The sequence below is a fragment of the Verticillium dahliae genome, genomic scaffold, assembly GCF_000150675.1.
Source record: "Verticillium dahliae VdLs.17 supercont1.36 genomic scaffold, whole genome shotgun sequence".
NCBI classification, from domain to species: Eukaryota; Fungi; Ascomycota; class Sordariomycetes; order Glomerellales; family Plectosphaerellaceae; genus Verticillium; species Verticillium dahliae.
Window position 1 is genome coordinate 25,834 of NW_009276962.1, and position 11,761 is coordinate 37,594.

The 11,761-nt window shown below is 50.7% G+C and overlaps 1 protein-coding gene across 1 annotated transcript; it reads left to right on the forward strand.

Moving 5' to 3' along the window:
- Positions 1-6,045: 6,045 nt before the first annotated feature.
- On the forward strand, positions 6,046-8,066 carry VDAG_10325 (uncharacterized protein; the record flags this gene model as incomplete). Its single annotated transcript, XM_009659794.1, has 5 exons — positions 6,046-6,132; positions 6,191-6,444; positions 6,523-7,707; positions 7,784-7,838; positions 7,926-8,066. The coding sequence occupies 5 exons, from the start codon at positions 6,046-6,048 to the stop codon at positions 8,064-8,066; spliced, it is 1,722 nt and encodes a 573-aa protein (XP_009658089.1).
- Positions 8,067-11,761: the final 3,695 nt, after the last annotated feature.

An 11,761-nucleotide genomic window follows, 5' to 3' on the forward strand; every position in this document is an offset into this window, starting at 1 on the left:
CACAGAGCTTCGCGCCGCTCTCTCATACTGGAGTGAGGGGATAGAGCAGGGTATGCCTCGGCGTAACTGGCTGGCTCGAGCCGCAAGAGCATGGGCATTTATAATCCCAACCAACTTTGTGAGCTCACGTCCTTCTGCCTCCTGGGCCGCAGGATCGTAGGCATCCGCGTCCTGGCAATTGACGACTTAGCGTCCAAGTATTCCAAGTGAGGAACCAAGCTAACCTGCCAAAGGGGGCACCTGTGAAACTCAGGTTGAAGATGTTTGGAGCACAGGTGGCGGTCGCAAAGCACGCAATCGCCTTGAGTGCGTACAGCTGGTCCGCGGCAGCTCTCAAAATCACACGTCCACAAAGGCATAGTCGGAAAGCGGTTTCGTAAGATATAGAGTCCCGACCAGCTGGAATCCGGACACGCTGTTGCGTTCAGGCAAGGAAGAAATGGGCGATGAGATCGGGCGATAGAAGGAAGAATGCAAGCGGGGTCGGCGCGAACAATACCCATGTTTATTACAGTTCAGCGCTTCGAACCCTAGCTAAGGGGCAATTGGGCAGATGACTCAGGGTTGGTTTACTTCGTGATTGGCGGGTTGGTTCAAGTGACGAGACACTCCTTCCTGTCCTACCGCCAGAGCTAGTCCATCCTTGTTCGAAGCAACAGGTATATTCTTAGGCATATCACAGCGACTTCGGTTTTCGCTCAATGGACAGATCGGCTTGATCACACGCCTGCAAATGTGTCACGCTTCAGGCCTACCGCCTGTGACTTATGTCCCAACATACCCAACACCAATTCACTGAACACCAACAAGCATGAATTTTTGCCCAATCAACGACCCGAGCAGAGCGCCCAATACTACCATCCCATGAACAGCTCAATGTCCGGCTTCACCAGAGTATAGCAGCAGTCGAATATACAAGGGGAAGATCGTTCTCATTATTTCGATTGTTTCTATCTATTACACGCACCCAAATCAATAGTCGTGGATTGCATCGGCAATACATTTATCTTCTATCTTAACACTATTTTTATTAAGAGGGCTTTACTACTTATATGAGCCCTAATCCAGTGCTTCTGCTATGCTTGCGAGCTCTAAATAGGTAGAGTATATAATATAAGGCTTATAATAGTTAATTCTTAATTAATAATACTATCTCTAAGTTACCGCTACCTATATGAGTTAGATATACCTATCTACTTTACTAATCACGTAAGCCGTGGTTTATATACTCCTAAGAGTTATAAATCCTAGATATTATTATCCTAATTACTACCTAACGTGCATGATAAGCAAGTGGGCCAAACAAGCAAGTGGGCCACCTGACCACGACCATGCGACGACAGCAGCATCCCGGTGAACCCTAACGCCTTAAATCAATTGAAACTACTTGAAATCCTCTTCTTCAGAAGCCCTCGTCTCCAGCTGACAAGTCCGCGCATTATGTCCAGGCTCGCCGCAGACACCGCAGCGCCGTTTCTTCGTCCCGTCCCTTGGTTGGCGACTGCTTCTCTGACGCGTTTCCTCATTTATCTGGACCTGAACCTCGATATTGGTTTGTATCTCCTGTCCCTCACCTAGAGTTAGACTCCCTCCTTGCCTGAGACGTGTTTTCTTAGCTCTCCGACGCTTGCTGAGTGTCGCGTTCTCGTCTCGAAGGATCTGGTTCTCCGACTTCAATAGGGCGAGTTGATGCATGATTCCACGCGTCCCCTTGGTAAAGTGGTCTATAGCGTTAAGAATCGACGTCGGAGAGCTTCCTTGGTGTCGGGCGATTCGACCTTTAATAAACTCTGACTGACAGCTAGCTTCAATCGGGTTGTGAGGCGTTTGGGAGACCCAAGGTTCTGATGTATCGGGGACCCCCTCGACGGGCGTCGGTGTCCGTAGCTTCACATCCAGCTTTGAAACCACAATTTCGGGGCTCATTGGGACAAGCCCAGCACCTCTGAACCCCCCCTTGATATTCCTTTCCGTCATAGCTTCTTTGAAAGCTGCGAAAAACGCGGGAAAGAAGTCCTCCTTCGTGATGTGGCTTGTACCTGCCCTCATCTTCTTCTCAATTTGCCGACCGTAGGCCTGCTTTAGCGGGCCAAAACAGCCAACATCAAGAGGTTGAAGTAGGTGAGATGAATGGGGAGGCATGCATAGCGTAATGATGTTGTTTTCCTTGCAGTAGAGCTCGAACTCAACGGAATGGTGACTTTGGTGCCCATCTAGGATAAGGAGGCGATATCCGGCCGACCGACGGGGCTTGGTATGCTTGTCAAAATGCTGAATCCATTCTAGACCTTTCTCATTTGTTGTCCAGCCTTTGTCTGTCGTAGCGATTACCCAGTCGTGAGGTAGAGGGCTGTCTTCGTACCAGCTTGAGAGGTGATTTTTGCCCGCCATAATGATGAACGGCGGGACACACCACCCGTCTGCGCCAACGCCTTGGATCACTGTCACCCATTCCCGACCTCCTGGTTGGACCATTTTCGTATTAGAACGTCTTTCGGCGTTCGTAACGACCATTCCGGACCCGATAACGCCCATCATAAACCCAGTCTCATCGAAGTTATAGATATCAGGCTCCGCGATACCGTATTTGGCGATTGTGTTCTTTACGAGCGCGAACCAATCGCGAATTGCCTCGGGATCTTCGCATTGGGCTCTCTGATAGTCATATCTGCGAAAGAAACGCGTCTTAAGCTCTGGTTGTCGCCTGACGAAGTTTGAGGCCCAGCGCTTCCCGACACTCGGCGCGTCGCGGTCGGCTAGCAGTCGATTAGCCATATCTTCAACCTCACAAAGCCGGGGAGGAAATGCTCGGGAATTTAGCTCAAGTATGTATTGAACAATCGTTAACTCCTCGAGCTCCGTCAAATTTCGATTGAGGGGGATCCTGTCGCGTTGCGAAGTAATACCGCGTAGTCGACGCGTCAAGGTCATTCGGGGAACACCAAAGATATTTGTCGCAGCGCGTATACTGAGATCTGGGTCATTTTGAATAGCCTGAAGAGCAAGCTGTAATTGACGTTCTTGTGAGGGCGGAGACATCGTTGTTGGTGGAAGAATTAATGGTTAACGTAAGAAGGTCGCGTTTTCGTCGTCAGGTGGCCCACTTGCTTGTTTGGCCCACTTGCTTATCATGCACGTTATAGGAGTTATAGGAGTTAAAGTTTTATAACTACTCTAGTAACTATAATAATAGCTAAACTATAATAATATATATATTATTAAAAAGAGAAAAACTATAGCTATAGAATAGTATACTTCTTATAATATTCTATAGAGCTATTCTATAATAATAAGCTATTAACTTCTCTTATACCCTATTAGCTAAAGCTTAAAATCTAACTCTACTTCCCTATAGGTCTAGAGGTAGTCTAAGCGCCTTGATACGCACAGAAATGGCTACGGCTCTATTGTGGCTAGTAATAGAGTCGGGTCTTGGGGACCAGGCAGGCGTCACGCCAGGAACACACAACAGATGCTAGGTAGCTGTTCTGTAGGTGTAAGATAGATGAATTGGTCTATCTGGGTTGGAAGGCCACGTAGGCATATATAGGTAAGTGGGCACGGGCCTACAAGTCAGGCCACGTGCCCTAGGCAGTTAGGCCTTAGGCAGGGCCACAGGCCAGGCCACGTGCCAGGCCACAGGCGGCCTCAAGGCACGGCCACAGGGCAGGCCCTTCCACCTAGCTATTCGTATCACGCCTTATCTATATATAGCTACTAAGGGTTAATCTATTATATATAGAGGGTACCCCTTAGACTTATTTTTTAGGTTTTTAAGTCTTAATAATTATCTAATTCTAATTATACTTATAAATCCCCTTTATATAATAATTCCTATCTAAATTATTTATTCTTAATTATTATAAATAAATACTTTCTAAGATATACTTTATTTTTATTAAGATTAATTTAAGTATTCTTCTTAATTAATTATAACCTTTATCTTAATTAACCTTTCTATTTATTTACTTTCGATCTAAATGAAACCTATATTATTTTATAGCTCTTATTAAGGGCTATTAGAATCTTCGATCTATTACTCGATCCGATATCTCCTTCTCGAGATATAATTACTTTTATCTCTCCTTTCCTCTTATCCTTTTATCTATTATTATTTCTTTATCCTATAATTAAGCAATACCCTTAGTCGTTGCCTAATACCTCCTACGATATCCTTAATAATATTTATTATAATAAGTATATTGCCCTAGAATTATAACTTAACTAAGCTTCTCCTACTAGTAACCCTAACCCTCTAATAGTATTCCCCCTATAGAAGCTATCAAGTTATAATACTAGGCTATGATTAAGCTTAGGGCCTGCTTAGTCTCGGCTTAGGCTAAAAGTAGTAAGGCTCTACTATGTATCCGGTTTAGATAGAACTTCGTAAAACCTATCCTAGGGATATTTATAGCACGGCGCCGTAAGACAGGGATGCAATGAGCCACTCGCATCTCCGAACAGACCAGGTTCGCGAAGAAGAGAAGCAATACTTGGGGTTAAGCTAACACAGACATCAGATAAAGGCCCATGCGGGTGGTGGTGGAACAAACGTCAACCGAACGCTGAAGAAGCCTCTGAAACGGGGTCGAAAGCTCGGATAGCCCCAGGCCAAACCCAAGCCGCCCAACATCCAGCTACCTGCTCTGGAAGCCATTTGCTTGCGAAATTCACGACAGATGACCACCAAAAGCATGAGCGAGCTTGGCAAAGGCTGCCCTCGCGGCCTATGCCTCATTCGCCCAACGTTGCGTCGTCCACAACTTGCGACGACAAAACGTGTGAGCAGGGTGATGCCGGCGACAAGACAGCCCCTCATTGCATCTACATGACATGGCTTCGGGTCTGATTCTGCTTACAAGCATGCATATGCACCTCGAGGTTTATGGGGTTCACGGCCCCGCCGTCTTGCCCTTTTGGGACAGTCTTGCGAACGACACCTCTTGCCTCGTCACTTTTCCTTCCTTCCCATTTGATGTGTCGAGCTTGCCCTCCAGCTGTACCTGTCTTTATCACTGACGCTCTCCCCTACCCCGGCCCCCAAACGAAACAATTGACAACGAATCATGGCCGTGTTTCTCCTTCTGCTGCCGCGCAGCTGTTGCTGTCAAAGTCAGAAGGAGCCATGGGGATCGAGTTTGAGTCTTGGGCAGGCGCGGTCTGATCTCGCTTGGTTTCTTCGGTCGATACAAGTGTATTTTGCCTGCCGAATAGCTTCATGCGTGTCTTTCTGACCATTCCATTCCTCTCCCTCTCTTCCCTTCATCGACGTATTCTCATCCTACACCTCTCACACCCCATCACAGCCCGCGCATTTAGTCGGTTCATGTCCCCTTGTTCTCCCCTCCCCGCCTCTTCTCTCGCATTCTCTCTCTCTATCCCACCGTGGGAACCGGCTCCTACTCCGATCCAGTTGGCTGGCACCCCCTGATCCTCATACCATGTACTGATCGGCCCCATCTTCCTCCTTAGTCTCGTGCCTCCGCCTCGCTGTCGGCGCCCTCCACCTCCACTCGCAGCTTCGATCGCCGACCTTCTACTGGACGACGTGCCGGCCAGCCTGCAGCCTCTCTCGCCCTAAAATTGCATGCGCGGTCCGCTGGCCTACTTGGATCCCCCGGCCCCGATCTGCCACGACCGCCTCCCGCCTCCCCTGGTCTACCGACCTACCCACCTACCCACCTACCCTGAGGTACCTTGCCTTGCCTTAGGTACTGTGCCTTCCGCCCCCGTACCGACATTGCTCGTGACATTCTCCCCAAGAAGCCTAGCGCATCTGTCAACGAGCGCATCATGATCTCGCACCATCCCGATTCCATCTCATCAGACAAATACGCCCGGCCGCCTGCCGTCCATGACGGCTTCAGCAATAAAACTAAGCTGTTCCCTCTCCATGACCAGAAGGGCCCTATCCCCTCCCTGACAAGCTTCATCTCGAATGCCGCCTCACCATATCTCCCCCTCGCCTTCCTCTCCTCTCCCCTTCTCCTCCTCCCCCCTCCCCATCGAGACGGGTTGAGTTGCCGCACCACATCGCGCATGCGAATGGCGACCTCCCCACGCCGCCTTGCAGAACAGCCATGGTCTCTCAACGACCTCAGCTCTGAGCTGCTAGCCCTCATTCTCGAGCATGTGAGGCGTTTGTCTTTGTCCCGGAAACACGTCGAACCCGCAGCTGACGCCAAACCAGCTCCGGGACATTGATCCCCCATCGGCCGCCACAAGCCGTCGCTTGTCGAGGAGATTCGAGGCCGTAGCGACCCCCATCGTCTACCATGTGCTGTGCCTCAACGAGAGCATCGTGTCGACAGGCGCCGAGGCACGATACCCTAACCTCTTCCGAAACGTAGCGGCCCATACCAACCATGTGGTGGCCCGCAGCAATCTAGACCCCTTTGGCATCAAGCGCGTGCTAGACAGGGTTCGCAGGCTTCAATCTGTCCAGTAAGTCGTCCGCTACGACAAGAACAACCATATTGTCCCTGTTTCGGAACATGCCTTTCTCATACTTGACTTCTGTAGATGGGACTATGTCGTTGCTGAATTCAACAGCGGCCTCTTGTGGTTACCTTCTGATGTACTCAAATCAGAGCAGACCCGACATCACACAACCAAGCTTCATGTGCAAGGGTTGCCGCTGCGGGAATTCGAAGGCCATTTACGCGACACCTACGTTCGAGCCATCCCCACAGATCTCTTAACGACGCTCAAATTAGCCAGCCCCGCACCCCCCTTGACAACGCGGCTCAACTCACTGAAGCAGCTGCTGCTGCTCTCGCGAAGACTCGAAACTTTTCATTACGAAGATCGAGGTCAAGGCACTAACTTCAAGTTCAGCCCCAGTGAGCGCATGCCGGCTCTGAAAGAACTGGTGCTGAAATCATATGACTGGAACCACTCCAGAGAAGACGTGAACCGGAATTGGGATTTTTCTCGCCTGGAATCACTCGACCTGGTTTCTGTGCCCATTTTCAATTTCCTTGTGTCTGTCAACTTTAGTGACCTCGCAAATCTGCAACGGCTTCACTGCGAGGACTATAGCGCCCACCAGGCTACCGACAAGCGGCAGGATGCGACCCGGGGCCTTCATCTGCTTGTCAAGAAGCATATCCGAGCCCTCCATTCCCTAAGCCTGACGTGCCACATCTCTTCCTTCCCGCTTGACGGCATCCTGGCGCATGCATCGACACTGCGGTCTCTGCACTTCCGAGATCATGTTGGTTTTGGGGAGGAAGACCGTCGCTGTCCGACTCTCTGGCCAGCTGACCTTGAGACACTTGGCCGCCAGCTACCCTTCGTCCATACTCTCGAGATCGACATGGACATTGCTCTGTGCGACCCGCCTGAGTTTTTGCGCGCTATTTGTGCCTTCAAGAAACTACATACTCTCACTCTACACGTGCAGACTGTCCTACACCCACTTGAGATAGTCCACCCTGGCATGGACCGTGATCACGACGCCGCAGTCCGCACCTTTGGCTATCTCATACAGTGCAAGCAAGATTTGGAGGCCAGGGCAGTGCCAGGTTGCGGTCCGCAACCATGGCGCCACATGACCATAAACGTTGGAGGTTGGCGTCGTGCCATGGTCCGTCGCTTTAGTGCAGCCTGGCGCCGGCAGAATGAACAGGGGGTCTTCGCGGAGCGATGTTTCATTCTCGAGCGAGATGGAGGTAGCAGTGGGCGCTTGACATTCCGCGAGGAAAGGTGCGTTGAGACGCGCTCCACGACGCCTACCCCGGAGAGGATGTTGCGGAGCGTATGACAAGGAAACCTTCCGCAGACAGGGAGGCTGGAAGACAGAGAGGCAGCTGGAGAAGACCGGACGTAGACTGCTCGTAAGTCCCGAGCTGCCGCGGCACCTGCCAGACCCGCCCCATGATACCATGATACTAGACATAGGCCACCATACCAGGCCGACCCAGGCCCTTACATTAAGGAGACCACGACTATCTACTACTGCCACCGCCCCGCTTCGGCTGAATCTTCCCACGTGTTCTGTCTGGAATTCATTCATCCGTCCCGAGTGCTCCGCTCATCTAGTGTTCAGTAGCCTCGAAGTCTAAACGGCCCCAGGCAATAAACTTTAATCGCGACACGCCGTCACACGAGAAAAGGAGCCGCCCATTTCCCAGATCTGGCGCTCAAATGGGGCTGCGGTATGCCACATGGCCCTGCCCAGGTATCGAGGGCCCGCTTCAGCTTGGGTGAGCTTGTGATTAGGCTCTGCCGAGCGACTCGGAGCTGGTCCGAGCAGCGATGGATTCGGCATGTTCGTCAGCAGCTGTGTCATTGTTCGCTCCGGTTGACCTCCGTCGTGTATTGGTGTACTCTCTATGCTTCGTACTTGTCAAGATAGCTGTACATTGTGCGGACATGCTCTGGTAGTACATGGGAGGCCATCATGTACCTCGGTGACTTCCCAGCCATATATTTGAGAAGGATATCGCTTGTGCGGCAATGTTCATCTCTCTCTCGACTGTCAAAATCACCCTCGGAAGCTCGTCGAGGTCTGAATCCTCCGAAATCTAACAAGCTAGAGACAGAGAGCTGGTTCTCTGCAACCCCTTCTAGGCGAAGCCAAGTAGTGATGCAAAAAAATATATTAGGCTGGCCGGACATTCTGAACCAAACTCGTGGAAGCGTGTAAGAAGCATCCTAAGAAAATTGGGAAAAATTCGATTTGATGATAGAAGCGCATTCAAGTCAAGAAGACCCCTACAGTACTGCATATCACCATCGAAGCCACGGTCCGAGAAGACACAAGCAAGCAATTACCTCACTGCAGTAGGGCTAGCAGGGCCGCGTTGAAACTGCTACCGATAGTTTTGGAATAGAATGTCTTTTCATGGCCTGTCACTCTTCTGCTTCTTGAGCGTTCTTAAAACCATCGCGTAGCCAGCTGACCGGATAAACTATGTAAAGTCTTTAGTATGGGTGTGGCTAAGGCTTCTTGACCCCTGAACAATTACAAAGCAGATCAAACTTGAACAAATTCCATGGAAAGGACCACCAAAACATCCCAGTCGTGCATTCTACATATCGTCATCATCATAGCCGCTGACATCTGCCTGTAAGTCTGATACAGGTACATGCCCTGCGGCACAGATAACGTAACTCCTGGCAACCTCGGGGTCTGACAAGCACGAAAGTCTTTCAGAAACCTGGTTCGCTCCGTGTCATGCGCCCAGAAAAGGGATATATAGATCGTCTTGGCTGCTCGGCAGCACCGGCGGTGAGTAGTCGTCATCGGGGAGTTCATCGGCATGTTTGAGTGACGCATGGCTCATTGATTCAGAAATACCAAAAAAATGCCGATAGAAACCTGAGTATGCTAGGAAGCCTGTCCTTACCGTTCTTTCTCATTATCCCGTATGTCCCTTTTTGACACTTTTAGCAAATCACGAAATACATGGGAGTCGGGCTGTCAAGCTGAGTAACGGCAACGGTTGAGACTGTATGGGCACAGTGCAATACCTCATCGCACGAGGTGACGATCCAACACAGGCGAGATCTGGAGTAAAAGCATTGCGGACACATCATTCTTCTCGTACGTCCCACATACTTTACAGAGTGTTGGTGCGGTGTAACACAGCCTGACAATACTGTCTTGCCTGTGTCAGCACGTCAGAGACAAGAACGGACAACAGAAACACGGTCTGACTCTGGCTACTAGCGTACCAGTCCTCCGGGTCGTAACTCGCGCCAGCCAGGAATGCGAATGTGAACGGAATTTCGGCACAATTGCCTGATCAGCAGCGTTGAGTCTGCACCGATTCCACCTCTTGCCTTTCAACAATTTTTGCTAGTATGTGGGAGGTTTTCTCAACTGGAACAATAGTAGACCGTGACCTAAAGGCCAGCGTCAGTTTGCGGAAGGCTTGGGGACTATGGGAAGCGCGCAATAGGTGCTGCGAGAGCGGAAATGCGGCTGCGAGACCTGACGCAAGTTCAGCTTTGCCACCAGAGACCCTAATTGGCAGTCTTCCCTGGCAGTGGGGAGAACTTCCTTGTTCACTGCTGTTGAGCGCTTCCCGAGCATGGGGTCCTGTACTCGAGCTGCTTTCCCCGCTTGTTGTCTTATCGGATTGGCGTTGGAGGAAGGAGATGTCAGCACGATCAAGAGCTGCCGCCACTCGACCCTGGTGTTTCTCAAGACCCAACAGAGTCTTGACGAAAGTAAGGTATGCAGACAGGCTTTCGTGAATGGCTCTGTGGAGCGGTGCAACCAGCCTTCTTTTCCCCCATTCGTATATCGAAAGATCGGCGAGGACTCGGTCTGCATGGCGTTTTCTGTTTTGTACTACCAGTGCTCTTTGGGAGGACACGTCAGCCATCGCTAGTCTTGATCCAATGCCCGCGCAGAATATGAGGCCTGGAGAAAAAGGTGCGTTTCCAGGTCACTGAAGTTCAGCTGTAAATGACAACTGTTTACTATCAGTGGACGCGTACCTGGGGCCAGGAGAGGGTCTGCGGCACCTGACGAGTTCTTACAACCAGAGTTTCATATTCAGTTCGGGTCGGGCGTTCGACTGTAAGGAAAACGTCGACGTCGCTAAGGATCTCGGCACGACGAGCCACCTGGGTTGTCGACCACCAGGATTCTAGCAGGGCCATCGATCGGATTTTGCAGATTTCTGAGGTTTATTGTGACCGTGTTCATAGTCGATGGTTAAGCCATGCGAAGCCGGTATCCTCAAAGTGCCCGGTGCGATGTCGACTGAAAGATGTGGGATCTGTGGATCCAAGCCCCCTTAACGCAGTGTTTGTAAAGAGAAAAGAATAAATAAGGGGTTTCAGAGGGGGAATCATGGTTTCCAAAGAGTAGAGTTTCCTCGGGGAACATTGCAACGAGCATGCTGTGAAACGTATCTGCGGGATGGCAGGTCATTTCAATATGGTGTTCGTGTGGCAGGAAGAGGTTGGAGGAAGAATCCAGCGAAGTTGACCAAAGCCCCCGAGTATCGCCACTTCTAGGCAGTGCCAGGTACAAGCAACCAACGCCAGCCACGGCAAGCACTACTGGAGCTGACCGGCCTCTTCCTCCTCCTTCCCCCCCCTTTTCTCCATGGTCGACTTTCTCTTCCACCACCGGGGAGGTACTAAACCACACAACATCAACAAAGCCACCGATACATCGTTTTTGACGAGACACCATCACGTTTCTCTGGACATTGCGTACACATCCCAATGAGTGGACTACACCTGTCAAGACACCGATTACAACGGAGTACAGATGAACATCTCACCCTATAGAGCGAACCTTAAAGGAACATGTGCCACCAACTTTGGCAAGGTCAGCTTGCACAGACTCAAAGTCAGTAGGCTTGCGCTTGATTTGGGGCTGAGATATCCGGTCCACGCTACAGAGTGCCAATGGATCTTGCTACCTACACATCGAATACTTGTCCAGGGCTTCTCCTTGCAACTGCTTGGTATTCACGTCGGGCTGTCTGTCGCTGCTACTGCTGCTGCTGTCAGCCCTAGGAAGGGAGATTACCGATATCTGCATCATGTGACCAGTCTGTGCTGCGGTCATCGAGCGAATCCTCTCCACACAAGACGACTACAACGCCAGACCATCATGATGGATGTACGTTTCACGTTACGGCAGTGCTGTAGAGAAGACTGACGCTGCAGATCTGGGCAACTGCCAGCAAGGCTAGGATGTCGGCCTCTGATCAAGGAGGGCAGATACTGAATTTCCAACACGTCGAACGAAGGATGAGCAAGGTCGACAAGTGTCGAATAAGGTTGGAGG